General features: G+C 43.1%; 2 protein-coding genes across 2 annotated transcripts in view; one reads left to right on the top strand and one right to left on the bottom strand.

The window, feature by feature from the left end:
• The window catches only part of LOC307217462 (autoimmune regulator-like), a gene marked incomplete at its 5' end in the record, with an annotated part of 136,567 nt that overhangs the window by 99,863 nt on the left and 18,368 nt on the right, over positions 1-18,336 (bottom strand). The gene's annotated exons all lie outside the window — the stretch shown is intronic.
• On the top strand, positions 3,477-17,497 carry LOC307216519 (nuclear body protein SP140-like protein). Its single transcript, XM_079976917.1, has 11 exons — positions 3,477-3,742; positions 4,144-4,285; positions 5,406-5,571; positions 6,218-6,313; positions 7,169-7,311; positions 8,779-8,829; positions 11,403-11,521; positions 12,840-12,945; positions 15,157-15,228; positions 15,356-15,499; positions 16,956-17,497. The coding sequence occupies exons 2-11, from the start codon at positions 4,145-4,147 to the stop codon at positions 17,034-17,036; spliced, it is 1,119 nt and encodes a 372-aa protein (XP_079833043.1). The 5' UTR covers positions 3,477-3,742; position 4,144; the 3' UTR covers positions 17,037-17,497.

Consider the following 18,336-nt stretch of genomic DNA (forward strand, 5'->3'; position numbering starts at 1 on the left):
ATGCCCAGTCTGTAAATGTCTGCTCAGGAAATAAAGCTTTTCAACTTTAGTCTGGCTATTTGTCTATATACTTCCTTGCAAAGAGAGATCCTGGATTGTGTGTCTGAGGCCTGGTCACCTTGGCACACATAGCAATGCTGTTGTTTTAAAGTTCACAGTCCAGTTCTGACCCACAAACTGGGTCATAACAATATGAGCCCAAGGCAGGCTCTTATGCACCACCCTCTGCAGCTTAATCTACACCTTATGTCTTCAACCCACAGGCTGAAGAACCTACAGTGGGTTGTCAGGACCCACATCTGGGTTGTGAGGCCACATCAGGTGGGTCACGACAAAGCTCACCACACCACCATGCAAAGCTGCAGCCTTCTCTTCTCTTTCCTATGTGAGGGTTTCCTCCTCACTTTGGACTGCTCCAGCTTTGCCACCCTCTGTTGGAACCATGCTGCTTGGCTTTGGAAGAGGCTATCCAATTTCAGCAGCCTCACTGAAACACTGTCATGGAGAGCAGGCTGAGAAGCCACAGGTCGCTTTTCTTCTCCATAGGTAAAAGCAGCTGGAATCAAAGAGAGGATGCAACTATTAAAAAGGGTAAAGGTTTGACAATAATACATGAAATAGTGGCTCCCATCTACTAAAAAAAACTATGTCCCAACTACATATGTGATGAGGCGCTAGCATTATTAGGCACATTATAAACAACAAAGAAAAGCATTACTAGTAGTTTGTCTTGTGTATCCACAAGACCTGTGGGTGCCTGACTATACACAGTCCAGGGACAAAAATGTGTTGTCTTAAAAAAAACTTTTGTCAGTGTTGCATGTGGAAAGGTGAATTTGACATTTGAAGACAAGTAAACGCAAGCAGAATAAACAGGCTACATTGGCTCACTCTCTGGGATGTGAGAAAGGATTATGATACAATTTACCCTAAATTCCGCATCACTAAAAGGTGCTTCCATTCTTCAGCTAATCTCAGTTTTGCCTGGATGTCATTCACACTTTGCCCCAAGGAGGTATTTCCCCTCAATTTGGACAGTGGATGGGAAACTTGAGGTCCAGGGACTGGTTGTGGCCCTCTATGCCTTTCAATCTGGCCCTCTGGACTTTCCCCAGGCACACTCCTTCTCCCTAGATGACACTGCCTCCACACCCTTTTAGAGTTGTAGAATGGAAGTCCAAAATCTGGATGCTTGTGTAGGGGGAAAAAACTTTTAAAAGAAGAAGATTTGTGCTGGAGAGTAAGAGTCGAATTTTAGAAGCTTTTGTCTAACCCCCCCCCCCCCGACCCGGGAGTGTCCCTGTGTGTGAGCTGGAGGAAAAGGAACAAGGAGTTTGACAGCTGTCAAAGGAGCTGTCAAACGGGCAGTTAAAGTTAAAAACTTTATTGTTTAACATCTCTCTGGACTAAACTTGCTATATTTGAATTAAAGTGCTTGGGAACAAAGTAGTTACAAATAACAAAGCAACAGATGGTTGGGAAAGGACTATTAAGTAACTAGAATCCCCCTAGGGGAAACTTTGAAACATTACAATGGCTACAGATGGAAAATTACAGGCAGAGATGGAAAGAATGTTTTTTCTCGTGGGAATACTGCAAGAGCAAAGCATGGCTGTGCCAGAGCTCCTTCGAGAACTGAGGACCAACAAAGAGGGCTACCAACAAAACCGGCAGAGAGAGACTGACAGAGATTTGAAGGCCTCTGATGTGAGGAATCCAGGCTAAGAACTGTTTTGTGGACATTTATTTGGGAAGGGACAGAAACCGGGGTAGGGAGGGAGGGGAGAACAGAACTTTAAAACTTTTATGACTTTTGTGTTTGGCTATTATGACCTACATTTAATATAAAAAGGGGGAAATTCGTGGAAGGGAATTTGGGTCGACCTTAGAAAAGGACTTAATATTTATAAGAAAACTGGACAAGTAAAATTTGGCCAAGTAATAAGAATTAATTTTAAAAACAACAATAATATGTTAAAGAAGAGAGATAAGAACCTGCTGAGCTAATTATTGGATTTGGGATGTATGAAGGGGGGGTGGGGGGAAGTCAGGGAGGGGGGTTAAGAAAGTAAGGTTATGAAATTATACATGTTTTGTTTTTGTTTTCATTTGTGTGTGTGTTTCTGAAATGTGAAAACCCAATAAAAATTATTTTTTTTAAAAAAAAAACTTTTAAAAGCTATACTGCAGGAAAAAAATCAGTCTTAAGCACTTAAATATTAAAAAGTAACAGAAAGAACTAGCAGTGGTTCAGTTCTTTAAAACATTCTTTCTCTAATCCTCATCCCAGAGAGAATTTAAACATATTTTTTTTTGCTAAATTCAAAATGCACCTCTCTCCATTCTCAGCATGCTGGCATCTCACAGCACCTGTGTCTCTCTCTGTGATGTAAGCCGCCCTATTTACATATCTGCATAGGAAGGTGCTCAGATTTCAGACCTCCTGTTAAATCAGGAGGCTTATAGCTCCAGATGCAATGACTACCACACCCAGTGGAAAAACACCAGTTCTGTCCCCTTACAAAAAAACAACAACCCACAACAGACTTTAAACATATAACCAGGGCTTTTTTCAGACAGAACTCACTGTAATTCTCAGGTGGGCACCAGTGCCATTATAAGAGAAGAAGAAAGGCATTCATTGTGAGTTCTGGCCCCTCTTTTTCTAGATAAATAGCACTGCATATAACTTTAACACAGCCCTCCACTGCACACTCCTTGAGTGTTTTTGCCTAGCTGCAATGTGTCCTTGAACTCTGATAATGCTTCTTCCCTGCTTGGATGATAGAGAGGAGTGTTCAAGTAAATTCACGTATATATTGTTCCACCAACTTTTCCTTCCAGCCTCACCAACCAACGCATCCGTCCCCTGAATTGTTTGTCTAGCAGGGAACACAGCTCATGGACTGGTAAAGGTTCCCCCATCCCTGCCAGACTTTTCTCACACTCATGCAGTGTCTCCCCGTCTGTGGAATGCTCTCCCCAGGGAAGTTCACCTGGTGCCTTCATTATGCACCTTTAGGCGCCAGGCAAAAACATTCCTTTTTAACCAGGCCTTTGCCTGATTGACATCTTATACCCATTTAAAACGTGGCTCTTTCTTGTGGAGGGGTGTTATTGGGTTGTTGTTTTTGTTTTGGTTATATATACTGTGGTTTTTATGCTGATCTTTTCGGGTATAGAGTGGTGTGGGTGTGTGTATATATATGTATATATATGTGTGTGTGTGTGTGTGTGTGTGTGTGTGTGTATTAATGGTTCAACCATCGCTTTAAGTTCACACCATAGTGATCACCCACAGTCATTCAGAGGCACTGAAGGAACTAGTCAGAAATCCCTGGACTGGATCCCACCCAAGTCCTTCCCTGCAGGCTGTGGTCATGATCTGTGATGGAGAACGGGAGGGGCCTCTCAAGTCAGAGACTGACAATAATAATATTTTTTTTAACGTGAGAAATATCTTATGCACAGTTTCGACTCACGGGGCAGGGGGGAAACTCATGGTTTATCATCAAGCGTTCCTCCAGTTTCGGTTTTCTTTTCTGATTTCTGTGTCCGTGATGATTTCCTTTCCCTGAAACGGGCCGAGTTCCTCGCTTCTCCCCGAGCGCAGCTCAGAGCAGGCAGCGCCAGCCCTCGACTGGAAGACGCTGCGTTTCCTTTCGTTTCCTCTCGCTCTCCTCCTGCTGCTTTCTTCCGCCCCTTCCTCGCAGCCCCATCTCCGCTCAGGCAAAGCAGAAGGGTAAGTCAAGGGCCAGGTCGGTCTCCTCCGCGAGGAAAAGGCTCTCCAGGGGAACCGCGCTTCCCGTCTGCGCTAGACTCCCTCTCGCAAAAGAGCGACAGACCCCGGAGGGACCCCCCTTCGGGCACAGCTGGGGACTCGGATTAAACGCAGAAGAAGACCAGGATAAATTAACCGGGCTGGTGTTAGTCGCAAAGAACACCTAAACCTGCCTCGAAGTGGAAAGAGGGAATCGCAACACAATTTCACACCCTGATCTAAACCTGAGGATTCCATGATAGGGTTTCTCATTTTTGGAAACGGAATCATTCTAGATAAACGCTAGATAATGCTTAATTTTGCTTGTTTAAAAACCACATGATTTCCAAGGTCTTTAAAACATAGTTTTGTGTTGTTTGTAGTATGTCTGCTCCAGGTACTTCAGCTGAAATATTGGACTGGTTCAGAGCCCATAAAATGGAGATTTCTGCTGCAATTAGAGATTTGTTTCCTTTTCTCTATGGCCTACGAGACAAGAATATAATCTCTGAAGAAAATTTTAAGGTGACTATTGTATCTAACTGAGGCAATTATTTTCTGCTTAAATTCCTACTTTGTTGCTCAATTCGATTTTTTAACATAATTTTTAATGCATTGTAAATTTGCTGTTTTTAATTGATTATAATTTAGTAATGATTTATTGCTATTGTTGAGAGTTAATTTCTGTTTAATTATTATTTGTTGATACTTTGGGAGTTTAGTGCTTTATTCTAACGGATTATCACATATTCCTTTATTTGATATAAGATATTTATTTTAAGTCATATTTTTATTATGACTAGTTTGTTTTGCACCGGATTGTTATGTGTGTCCTTGTATATTTTGTTGTTTCTTCATATTGTAAACTGTCTTGTGTTCAGCAATATAGAAAGATGGTACACAAATTAAAAGTGAAATGAAATGAAATAGCAGCAGCCTGGATAGCTAAGTTGGTTAGAACATGGTGCTGATAACACCAAGACTGCAGGTTTGATCCGCTCACAGGACAGCTGCATATTCATCCATTGCAGAGGGTTGGACTCAGTCATTCTCAGGGTCCTTTCCAATTGTGCAATTCTACGATGATAATAATAATAATTTATTATTTATACCCCACCCATCTGGCTAGGTTTCTCGAGCCACTCCCAAAAACACAATACAGCACAATACAGAAAAACTTCCCTAAACAGGGCTGCCTTCAGATGTCTTCTAAGAGTTGGATAGTTGTTTATTTCCTTGACATCTGATGGGAGAGCGTTCCACAGGGCGGGCATTGCTATTGAAAAGGCCCTCTGCCTGCTTCCCTGTAATCTCACTTCTGGCAGTGAGGGAAGTGCCAGAAGGCCCTTGGTGCTGGTTCTACAATTCCTTCCAGGTTGTGGCCTTGAGTCTTTCTCTGCCATTGGTAAAAGGCATAGGATAGGATGTTAGTGTTTAGAGACATGTAAGCTGCGCAAGGTATTTGAACTTGGCAAAGGACGATAAAATTACATTGCCAATTTCTGCTTCCTTTGATTGTGCTGGGATGATTATCCAAACAATCTGCTGTTAGATCTGGTGGGAAATGGGAAAGTTACTCTGTATTTTCAGTCTAAAAGATGTTTTGAAGACATAGATTTAAAAACCCTGTATTGTTTCTTTCTAGAATTGGCAAGATTGGGTAACTGCAAATCCAAATGATATTCAAAGAGTGGTGTATGATGTCCTTGAGAGGATTCAGAGCAATCTGTCAGCAATAGAGGAGATCTTCTGCAGCAGTAACCTGGCAGCATATCAAGATTTACGGCCACTATATGAAAGCCTAGGAAATGGTAAATCATCTTGTATTGGGGACTAAACCTACCAGTTGAGCCTTAAAGATATATAGCCAAAAAGAAACAAATTCATTTGGATTTGAGGAATGGTATAGTCAGTGTTTGAGCGACAAAGTCTTGTTCAAGTCTTTTCCCAGCCAAGCATTTACTTTGTTTCAGTCCTCTGCATGCCACCACAAATGACATACTTGTGCATTAATTTATGTATTGAAAATTATTGATAGGCTGATGTTTATTTTGAAATATAACAATGTGGTTTACAAAATAAAACCAGTTTGCCAGAATAACGATAAAACATAAACCAGCATATTCAAAGTTCAGTAAAGCTGGTCCTAAGGATCATTGCCCAGGAGTGCCTATTCAAATAGGTAAGTTTTCACCAGCAGGCAGAGCAGCTGCATTCCCCTGTAATGTGGGGGCCACAGTAGAGAAGGCCCTTCTCTGGGTCCCATAAGATGCACATTTTCTGCATGCAGCACGACTAGTAGGTCCTCTTTTGATTTGCCGTAAGACACATCATGATTAGAAAGCTTCCAGAGATGACAGCAAGCAGGTTGCCTTAGGACTGCTGTCATTTGTTGGCAGCCCAAAATATGGGAACTGTAACCTTTGACATCCGTTTCTTCATTTCATCTTGGAAAAGGGACACAAGAGCAAAGTCTGGATTTCCAGGGCACAACACTGCCCGTAACCTGTGGAACAGCACAAGGCATTTTACATATTGATATATTTGCAACAGGTAATCATTTGGAAGAGTAAATGTATAATTACATCTGTTTAAGGGATGCGATACCAATAGCAAATTTAAAAATTGGTGTTTGCATAAATGTGTGGTGTTGGGAGGAGGATGCATCAATGTGGGTGGTATGTGAGTATCTTTTATTTTCTGGGAATACTTTGAATACTAATATCCTATGAAGCTCTTTAATTATATTCCACTGTATCCTGTGAATCTGGGCAAGCCTAAAATAATTCCATCAGTACCACAATGGTGCAATCAGTGCTTTTGAAATCTTTCCCTATTTATTAATGCATGCTTAAATGATTTTATTTAGCTTAAATGTTTTGTTTTTGTAACAGAACAGTGCCATGTTGATTCTCTTTATCATTAATGCATTAATCCAAATTTATACATGTCAGTTATCACAACCCATAAATCTGAATGAAAAGTAATTGGTGATTGCTCCCATCTTTTCAAAAAATAAAGAAACAATTTATTGTGACCGTGTACAAGAGGAAGGGGGAAAGGGAGGAAAGCAGGTGGCAGGGAGTCTAGCTGTGGTGATGGGCTGATCCATTCTGAGGGGCCCTGAAGTTTGGCATTAGCCATGATCAGCCTGAAGTTTCTTTCCGACTTCCACACCACCATCTCAGCTTCTTTCTCTCTTCAGTGAAGTCTGCTGAATGGGATAGGTCAGGCATAGGCAACCTCAGCCCACCAGATGTTTTGGGACTACATTTCCCATCATCCCTGACCACTAGTCCTGTTCACTAGGGATCATGGTAGTTGTAGTCCCAAAACATCTGGCGGGCCGAGGTTGCCTATGCCTGGTATAGGTGCATAACATTAATGAGACTGTTCTGTTTGTCAAAGGAGTTTCAAGAAAAAGTATTGAGGGTCCCAATGGAACGTGGTTCACACCATCACAATTTCAGACTGAAGGAGGACGTAAACACTGGAAATGGTGGAGAAGAAGTATCCAATGTGGGACAACCTCATTAGACACATTAATAAAGGTATGCAGTTCACTTGTAACAGTCATAATTTTAATGCCTCATTTTTTTACTTGCAACTCCAAAGGAATTTCAGATGATACCATTAAGGCTTTACAGATAATAATCCACATATTTTATTCTTAAAATGAGTACGTTATTTTTAAGCTGCTTTGAGTCCACTAGGGGAAAAGATGGGGGATAAATAGATTTATATATGATGATGACAACAATGATGATATTCACATTGATAGCTTCAGATTCTATACTATATTACTGGAGTTACCTTCATAACATCCTTATGCAATAAAGAGGGAGGAGAATAAAGAGTGAGCAAGAGGAACAGACAGAGCTTGGGTGCTTCATAAAAAACCACAAAGTGTACTTTCCCTTACTATCTCTTAGTCCCAACCCCACCCTTGCTGAAGGGAGGCATGCAAGGTAGTTTCCTTATACCTGACAGTGAGGTCAGAGGAAAATTAATTGCCATTTGTTCCAATTCAACCCCAAGCAGCAGGTTTTCCCTGGGGAAAGTGGTGGGACAAATAAGTGTGGATGAGCTCTTAGTAATACAGTGGTAAGGTAAAGGTAAAGGTACCCCTGCCCGTACGGGCCAGTCTTGCCAGACTCTGGGGTTGTGCGCCCATCTCACTTAAGAGGCCAGGGGCCAGCGCTGTCCGGAGACACTTCCGGGTCACGTGGCCAGCGTGACATCGCTGCTCTGGCCAGAGCCAGAGCCAGAGCCAGAGCCGCACACGGAAACGCCGTTTACCTTCCCGCTGGTAAGCGGTCCCTATTTATCTACTTGCACCCGGAGGTGCTTTCGAACTGCTAGGTTGGCAGGCGCTGGGACCGAGCAGCGGGAGCGCATCCCGCCGCAGGGTTTCGAACCGCCGACCTTTCGATCGGCAAGCCCTAGGCGCTGAGGCTTTAACCCACAGCGCCACCTGCGTCCCATAATACAGTGGTACCTTGGGTTAAATACGCTTCAGGTTACAGACTCTGCTAACCAGAAATAGTACCTCGGTTTTAAGAACTTTGCTTCAGGATGAGAACAGAAATCGTGCTCTGGCGGCGCAGCAGCAGCAGGAGGCCCCGTTAGCTAAAGTGGTGCTTCAGGTTAAGAACAGTTTCAGGTTAAGAATGGACCTCCGGAACGAATTAAGTACTTAACCTGAGGTACCACTGTGCTGAGTCAATTAACATTTGCAGTGGGCTAAGAAACCACTGTCTCTCTTCAGGCTCAAATGAATGTAATTCAGCTGTTTCACAAGGGAACCAACTTTTACATATCATTGTTCATGCATGGCAACTTTAAGGTTAGCAGCAGAATGTCCCAGCGGAATGAAATATTTTCCTACTAGATTATAAACATATATATCCGTAGTAAGGTGTCTAATTTCTTATGAGTTCACTTCCTAAATTCAGGTGATGTTTTGTGATTCTGATTATGCCTCACAGTAAACCTAATAGTTGTGATGTTTATTTCAGAGGGGACAGCTACCTGAGCCACCACAAAATTCCAACAGGACAACAACAATGGTAAACATTTCCTTAACAGTTTTACTTGATTTAAACTAGCATATGCACAGTTTATTTATTCACTTATGTATTTAGATATTTCCTAACTTCCCCTCACCCAAAATGGTTGTACCACAGTTTACATCTAAATAAGGCAATACAAAACATAATATATAACAAAGAAAAACAAAACGAGAGAGAGGAAGCTTCATGTGTGAGTGAGAGTTGCAGTTCAATAGGCATTGTGGTGGGAGGCTCTTTGTCCAGCTTGCCTGCCCCACAAAATGATGGTGGCACACATGAAGGACAAAATCTAGTGCCAATGATGACAACGAGGGCTCAATCCCTTAGCCAATTATTTTTTTTACAAAACTCTTACAGTATTGAAACAAGACACGAGAGTGCAATCTTAGTCAAAGGCAGGGATCCTGCTCACAGTTTCTTTGAAATTCCCACTACAAGTGCTCACACTGCCAAAGAAGTAAGCTATGCTTTAAGCTAAGTAATGGGGTACCTTTCTGGCAAATTTTATCTGGCCTCTCCATGTGGGCCAACTTTGGCAGGTAGATGAGACAATCCACATGGCGCCATTATGTCACAACATGATTGGCAGGCGGGGTGTCTCATCCCACTGCCAAAGCCCCTTGAATGGGGTTCCCAAGTGCTCAAAAACCAGCTGACAGTTGTGTGCTTGGCAACCAAGCTTAGCTACTAGTGTAGCTAGCCAGAGGCATGGGGGATGGTGGTCTGTGCCAGGTAGTGGGGGTGGGGGGTATCTGTAGGGTAGCACCTGGGTCTGTAGGGCAGCACGGTGTCTTGGGATTCTGGGTGGCAGGGGAGCCTGTGGGTGGCAAGGTAGTTCCTAGGTGTTTTGAGTGGAGCCACTTCCCTTCTCTGAAATCGGCGGCTGCCCTAAAAAACGCTGAACAACTCTGGTCTGCCCCAAGCTCTGGTGGGAGTTGCTACATTGCTGAGTGCAAGCAATGTTGCCAGTCCTGTGCTCAGAATGGGCATCTAGTGAAAGAAGCAGAGAAAGAAGCCTGTATTTTGCAGACATTGGAAGCAAATGGGGCTGCCCCACCTATATGGTATAAGGGGCTTTTCTATATATTTGCAAATGACACTCAGCATTCTGTAATTGATGTACATGTTTAGTCCTGACTGAGCTGATTTGGGGAGGTTTTGATCCTTTAGGGTTGTTCCCTAAATATTGTTTGCACTGCTGCAAATCCCAGGTTTTCCTAAACATGGTGATGACTTCCTCTTGTTTCCCAGTGTCCATGTTTTGGCACTCACTACCTGAGTTCGCTCTCCCCTAGGAGATATGGGAGCCATCAAGGTCAAGCCTATGGTAGCAGCCCAAATAAGGTTGGGGGAAGGTTGGATCAAGAAAATGCAGAATTCCCTGATAAAATAAGCTCAGTTTCACATATGCAACTTATAAAAGGAATAAAACAAAAACAGGAGAAAGAGGCATTATCTTTATTCAGAAGCTGAAAAGTCAGTCATGGCCAGTGAGTAATTTTACAAGGGCACCTTATCTAAACACCCTCTCTGCTTATTATAAAGATAAAGGGACCCTTGACCATTAGGTCCAGTCGTGACCGACTCTAGGGTTGCGGCGCTCATTTCGCTTTATTGGCCGAGGGAGCCGGCGTTTGTCCGCAGACAGCTTCTGGGTCATGTGGCCAGCATGACTAAGCCACTTCTGGCGAACCAGAGCAGCGCACGGAAACGCCGTTTACCTTCCTGCTGGAGCGGTACCTATTTATCTACTTGCACTTTGACGTGCTTTTGAACTGCTATGTTGGCAGAAGCTGGGACTGAGCAACGGGAGCTCACCCCGTCACGGGGATTCGAACTGCCAACCTTCTGATCGGCAAGTCCTGGGCTCTGTGGTTTAACCCACAGTGCCACCCATGTCCACCGCTTATTATAGGGCCCAGTAAATGTTACTTGTGTTGGCTTCCTGCCAAAAATGTTGGGGGAAGGTTGGATCAAGAAAATGAAGAATGTCCTGATAAAATAAGCTCAGCTTCACATATGAATAAAATATAAACATATCAATAAAATAAAATAATTAAATAAAACAGGGCAGAACCTGAAAAGTCAATCATGGCCATTTATTAGTGTTACCAGTGGTAGTCTAATCAACAGTGAGTCAACAGTGAGTAATTTTACAAGGGAACCTTATATAAACACTCTCTCGGCTTACCTTTTAGGGTCCAATAAATGTTACTTGTGTTAGCTTCCTGCTCTTCAGGTTGTCACATAAGTACTAAACCAAGAAAATAGGAAGATGCTGAGTATATATATCATGTAATAAACTGAATATATTTAAAGAAAACTACCAAAGGTTATTTGTTACATCAAAAATAACAAAATCTGTTTTTTTAAAAAAATCCAATTTTCCACACCGTTGTTTATTTTGATAATGATGATGTGTCTGCCAGCTGAATATCCTTTTAAACCACAATTCAGGGCTTTTGCCCTCACAAGGTGGTGTACAAGAAACACCACATATTAAAACTCACCCCCCCCCCCACGCATTCTGATAAATTTATTTTTTACAGTCACTGTTTTTTCCTCTTTAGACTGAACATGATGATGTATGTATTGTGTGTAAGAAAGAAGATTCACTGATATGCTGCAGTTCATGCCCCAGATGCTTTCATGAAGATTGCCATATCCCGAAAATATCTGCTGAGAAAAGGTAGTTTCTCCACCTCAATTTCTGTATTAAGCTGATCTATGAAATAACAACATCAATATCTTACAACTAAAGCATCTGCTATATTTGCTAAGTAGTGCAAAGTCACACAACATGAATTGTAGCCCATGACTCAGGCTAAAACTGCATCTATTTGAAGCCCAACAATAACTTGTTAAGCTGTAGGCATCTCAACTGTGGACATCTGAATTAATGTTGGCAGTAGTGTGGTTTGCATTTCACGCCATTTTTCATATTATGCATATTCATATTATTCTCATGTTGAGTTAAGGTGCAAGTCTGTATAAGGAAAACCACACAGATTAAAACATCTTGTAACAGGTTAATGAATATTAGCCAAGGTAAACAAAACTATAACAGTAGTTTTCAGTACAGTAATATGTTATAGCCAACTGCGTAGCATTACTTTCTTTTATGGAACACCTAGTTCCCATTGGTGCTTAATAAGAATTATTATTATGACTAACCAGGGCTGGCCCACCCAGGAGGCAAGGTGAGGCAACTCCCAAGGGGCCAAGCTGCCTTCAGCCCCCCCAATAAAAGATGAGGGAGCTGGGCACCCCAAATGTTGATGGCCATTGCCATTCAAATGGTGTGGGTGCACTGAATCATGTGTTCGATTATGCGGACTGGGGCTTACCTCCCCCCCCCCCCATATTTTATTCAATTTGGCCTACAGCAGGATCCACAGGGGCAGCTGACCTGGCTTCAAAGGAATGCTCCTTGAAGGCTGGTTATTATGTCCCCTTGGCAGCCCACCCTGTGCCACCTCCACAGCAGTCAGTGAATAGGAGATGCTGCTACTCTCCTCCCAAACCTAGGGAGGAAATGGCAGGGTCTGCCCTCTGGGGTCTGCTGGGGTCTGCACCCACCTGTCGTAAGTCAGAGTGAGCCCCTTTCCCCCTGCCCCATGACAGCTTTTGATTTCGACTTCATCCAACAGGTAAGATTGATTTCCTTTGATTCCTATCAGGTATTCTATTTCAAGCATCAGGTACGGTTGATTTGATTCCCTCCTAGTTCCCAATGTAGATATTCACTCACCCCTCAGGTGCCAAGATGTATTGGACTGGTCCTGTGACTAAGGCCTTTTCTTCTTATTGGTTCTGATGCTTATTCAGCCAAGGATCTGTTATCCTATGTCTTTTTGTCTGAAAGCATTGTTTGTTTAAGAACGACCTGGTTGTATGGCAAACTTGCAGAATTAATCATAAAACATTATAATCAACAGCTACCAGTGTGGCAGTATTAAATGCAAATTGCATTCAATGGTATTATCACACTTTGTTCTGCTTTCCAGAAATAGGTGGACATGCACCTTTTGCCAATGCCCCAAACAAGCAAGCGACCGTCCCCGTGAAGAGCACCTGGTTCTGAGATGGAAGATGCGTGGCAGGACAATTGTGGTGAGCTACATCAACCTTTTTCTGCTTCAGTTAAATGACAGGAAACATAGCAAAAAGAGGGCTGTGACATTAATTGCTTAAAAATCTGGGATGATCTAAACCTTTTTTCCCATTCATTAAGCCTTAGAGGAAACTGCTATCAAATATATATAACGCAAGGTATTAACACTAGCATAAAAGCCCTAAATGGCTTAGGAACCAAATATCTAAAAGACCATCTGTCAGGGTTTATGGGTTCAGAGTCAATCCAAGTCCCCCAACAGGTAAGCCCAACAGAGACTCCATCTCCTCAGAGTATTGCGGAAGGATGATGTCAATCAACATTTGATGATCTCCTTCTACCTGTCAACAATAGAAAGTGTCCTTTCATACTGCATCATGGTGTGGTGCGCTGGTTTGACATCAACTGATAGGAAGTGCCTACAGAGGGTGGTGAATACAACACAAGATATTATGGGCTGTCCCGTGAATCCGCTGGATGAAATAGCGGAAGAAGGTTGCCTCAGGAGAGTGAGGAAAATTCTCAGGGATGATTTACACCCTGGCTGTCACTTTCTTGATCTCCTGCCCTCAGGCAGAAGATATAGAAGCATGATTAGTTGCACCAACAGGGTAAAGAACAGCTTCTATCCATGGGCTGTTAGGCTGCTGAATGAAAAGATAACAACAAGGCAACTGACTTTCAGGTTTGGTGGGTGTGCATCAGTAAACGAGAGGAATTACGACTAAGAGAGCTGAGTGGGGGGGTGCTCGTGTAATCTCACTGTGTACAAGTTGTACAAGTGACAATAAAGTATTTCAATGGTGGTACCACCCTCTTCTTACAGAGGATGCCTGTGGCTCACTGAGCCCTTATGAGATTCCAAAAAGTAACAGCTAAATCACCACTTTCTACTGCCTGAAGCCTCCAGCAAAATGAAACACTTACACCAGAGGTTTTCAACCTTTTTGGGTCCATGGCTCCCTTGACCAACTACATTCTTTCTGTGGCACCCCTGTGGGGCTCAGGAGCCCAGTTATGTCACCCCTTGTCTGCAGAGCCAGCAGCATCTCATCCTTTTTCAAACACCCTCCCTTCTGGAGGGGTCCCTCAGTCTTCTCTCCCTTCTCCTTGGGAGTCCTCCGGGCAGCCACTGCCGCCACTCCTGATCTCTGAGTTGCCCCCCCCTGCCTCAAAGAGAGGTGCCTCCTCACACTGGCCCACAGGGGCCTGGGAAGCCCCCCCCCCAGCCAGCCCCAAAGGCACCATTTGCCTGAGGAGCTTGCAGCCAGGGCTGCTGCAACAAACAGCTGCGCAAGCCTTTGGGAGGCAGAGACACAAGAGGGCATCAGAGGAAGGGAGGGAAGGCAAGAGGGACAGAGGCCAGTGTTGCCCAGCACATTGACTGAAAACCACTGACTTACACAAAAGCCAGATGTGACTAAAGAGATCTGAGGCACCGGGCTCCAAATCAACACACAAAAGTATATAATATTTATTTAAGATTACTAAATAGCAGTAATATGGACCAACATTGCTAGCTTTGCTTATCAAAGTTATTGTTACTGCTCTATTAAAAAACAAATATGATGGGCTTGCTAGAAAAGAGGGTCTTGGAAATCTTGGTTTTAGCACTATCATGAAATAGTTGGTCATGTGCTCTTTCAGTGTTGATATTACAGTGTTACCTCGGGTTAAGTACTTAATTCGTTCTTAACCTGAAACTGTTCTTAACCTGAAGCACCACTTTAGCTAATGGGGCCTCCCGCTGCTGCTGCACCGCCGGAGCACAATTTCTGTTCTCACCCTGAAGCAATGTTCTTAACCTGAAGCACTATTTCTGGGTTAGCAGAGTCTGTAACCTGAAGCGTATGTAACCCGAGGTACCACTGTATTGCTTTTGCCAAAGTTCTAAAGAAAAACATGCATCAGAATAAAATAAAATTCAAATTTTATGTTAAATTTTGTTTTGTACATATGCACATTTAATCAATGAACTATGCAGGTAAAGCATGGTGATTATTTACAATTTCTTAATTGCTAATTAAAATCTCATTACCAAGGAAACATTATCTTGGTTGTGATATATATTAAGGACACTTCTTTGAATACAAATTTCATTGAAATTGCTGGGAGTTGTTTCCAAGTAAATATAACAAATGCATATTTATTTGCATGGGATCCTTATTTTATCTGAGCCCCCTTAAATATCAATTTCTTTTGTTTTATAGAAATGCGAATTCCTGCTTTTGAGTATCTGCTGTCAGCTTAAAAGTTTTCTTTTTGTTGACAATCCAGCTACAGTAAGTCTTGTTGACTACAATATTTGGGACATTGATGCAGAAATGGTTCTTTAAAATGTTACAAGTGCTTGAGTTGAAATTGCAGGAAATTCTACAAATATTCTTTTCTGATGTGCTGATTTAACAGATACAAAATTATAATGCCGTCATAAAGAGACCCATGTGGCTCAAGCGCCTAGCCGAGAAGTTGCATAAAGAAAAATACAACACAGTGGGAGATTTCGTAAGGGATATGCGCCTGATGTTCAAAAATTTCCATAAATTTTATAAGGTAAGCTCCAGTCTCTCTTTCCCCTACAGTTCCTTGCCAGTGCATTTTAAAGATGCAGGAGTGGGTAGAGAAGGTAAAATTATATTTCCATTCTAATTGAAATAAAAAACAAAACAATCAGGGTGGGGAAAAGCGAAAGGTGATTTAGTCCATTTTCCATTTCTTCCTCCCTCACACATACTCACAACCTCTCTCACAATGATCACAGTGTCTCATAGTCAGCAATCCAGTACGTTTCCAAGCACAATTCAAAGTGTTGGTGCTGACCTTTAAAGCCCTAAACAGCCTTGGTCCTGTATACCTGAAGGAGTGTCTCCACCCCCATCGTTCAGCCTGGACACTGAGATCCAGCACCGAGGGCCTTCTGGCGGTTCCCTCATTGCGAGAAGTAAGGTTACAGGGAACCAGGCAGAGGGCCTTCTTGGTAGTGGCACCCGCCCTGTGGAACGCCCTCCCTTCAGACATGAAAGAAATAAGCAGCTATCTTATCTTTAAAAGACATCTGAAGGCAGCCCTGTTTAGGGAAGTTTTTAATATTTAACGCTGCATTGTTTTTAACACTCGATTGGGAGCCGCCCAGAGTGGCTGGGCAAACTCAACCAGATGGGCGGGATATAAATAATAAATTTATTATTATTATTATTATCCTCATGCATTTCCCAAGAATCCCACCTGGCAGCGGCGGAGCAAGCCAATCGGGCGCCTAGGGCGGCGCGAGCTGGAGCAGGATACTCCATGGGGCCTCTGAGGAGTCTGCCTGCCTCCTCTCACTCAGCCGCCCTACAGCTGAGGGGGAGGCAGCGGGCAGACCATTTGGGCAGGTCAGAGCCTGCGGGCGCTCAAGCCACAATGTCACTCCCAGGAGAGACGTGTGGCTTGGGCGCGCTGCAGGCCCCACAGTGAGTGCCACTCGGCATTTTGTCACCCCCCCAGTGGTGACACCCGGGGTGACCTGCTCCACCGCACTCCCGTTCCTCCACCACTGCCACCTGGAACGCCTTTTGTCTTTAAAAGCTTGGTGAATGTCTGTGGTTATTACAGTAAAAGTAACTCGTAACTTGTGTGCATTAAGCTTTATGCACTTGACAACAAATAATACAAAGAAATTAATAGGAGGTAGGCATCTGGGGGGAAATACTTTGGTAATCCCACCTGCCATTGAACCCAATGTGTTTTGACTATCCACGATTTTGGCTTTTCGCTCTATCCTCAGAATGTAACCCTGCTGTAAAGTGGAAGTCATCTGTATAAATAACTGAGAATCTACTAGTTCATTGTACTGGTGCATAAGTTGCCAACCAGAACCTGAATTGTCTAGGAGAGCAGGAGAGCAGAAATATTTAAATACATAGCTTCCCTTGTTGTAAGTGTTTTGAAGCAAAATGGTAAAATTTAAACAAATAAAGTAACAAGCTCCACACATATCAAAGTGAACATTTTAATTCTTTTTTTCTAGGGCAATGACATGGTGGAATATGGAAGAGAACTGCAAGCTGAATTTGAAAATAGCTTTCGGGGAGTGTTTTCTATTCCGTAACAAATTTCTTAAATTCATTGGTTTTCAGACATGTGAGCCAGTTTCTCAGCTAACCAACTTTCCATGCATTATGTAAAAATTGGATTTCTGTATAAGTAATACTTCATGCCAAATTTTAAAAATGGTGCTTTATATATGTATTACTCAGGAGGATACATAATGCTACCTGCATTCTTTAGGATTTAGAAACTGAACTGCCATGGGGATTTTAGGTGGGTTTGCAGGAAGTACAGGAAAAATGTATTCTATGTATTCAAATTATTTGGCTAAAGAGTCAGATTTATAACATGGCAATAGCAATGGTTCCTTCCATTTCCTTAGCTTAATCTAGTGCTTTTTTTCCTTAAAAAATGTTTAGGGGTACTCTCATTTTCCTACTCATATTGAAACACTGCCCCTCAATGAGGCCAAATTTAGATTCACAAAATGTTTAGGGGTATAGATACCCCTGTGTCCCCCCCCCCCGAAAAAATGCACTAGCTTAATCCCACCCTCTCCCAACAACCACTAGCTGTGGACAAGGTGAGAAAAGCAGGTCCAGAGGTTCCAGCTGTTGCAAAACATTGCAGCTAGTGCTAGATTGTTGAGGGGAACAGATTCTCTCCCCCACATAACTGCAGTGCTCAAAAGTCTGCAGTGGCTGTCCATATGCTAGCAGGCCAGGATCAATATTCTTATAATGCAGGCATCCCCCTCACTTATGTGTGTGCCACTCACATGTGACCTTGTATATGTGTGGTGCTGGGAAATAAATAAATGGAATCATGCCAGGAAAGGATGGGAGAGAGCTGGAGAGTCCTCGTGGCTCACCTGGAGACTCTCTCAGAAGCCTGAAGAGGACATAAGTGAAGGCGGAGGAAGTCCCGAAGAGTGTTGAGATGCAGTGGAGCTTTGTTTAGGCTACCTAACATCAGCTGCCTTCAGCCTCCAACCTATCCTCTAGTCTCCAGCCAGTCCCAACTCTAGCTGAAGAGAGAGTTGGGGAGAGAGAGAGATGTAGGAATAACGGAGGACGACAGGAGGTTGGATGCAGGTGAGCTGTGCAGAAGCACGCTGGCAAGCATGCTTCAAGACAAGCTGCCGGCTAGCTCTGTAGAGGCTCCTTTTATTAGCACAATATGTAAAACCAGTCAGATACATTTTGGACTGTGACCTTTACACATCTTCCAATCCCAAGATCAAGGGGTGGTACAATGTTATTTTGGCACCTGTTCCCACCACGTCATTTCCCCCTTGAACAATGTATGACGAAGGAGACAAAGGTCACAGACAGGGCACGGCAGACCACCAAGAGAGCAAA

Source organism: Podarcis cretensis, assembly GCF_951804945.1.
Source record: "Podarcis cretensis genome assembly, chromosome: 5".
Lineage (NCBI taxonomy): Eukaryota > Metazoa > Chordata > Lepidosauria > Squamata > Lacertidae > Podarcis > Podarcis cretensis.

Bases quoted from the DNA above. Each gene is read 5' to 3' on its own strand.
- LOC307216519 (XM_079976917.1), top strand. From the start codon at position 4,145: ATGTCTGCTCCAGGTACTTCAGCTGAAATATTGGACTGGTTCAGAGCC. The intron at 7,312-8,778 runs GTATGCAGTTCA...TGTTTATTTCAG, and splicing joins CATTAGACACATTAATAAAG to AGGGGACAGCTACCTGAGCC. The intron at 12,946-15,156 runs GTGAGCTACATC...TTTGTTTTATAG, and splicing joins TGCGTGGCAGGACAATTGTG to AAATGCGAATTCCTGCTTTT.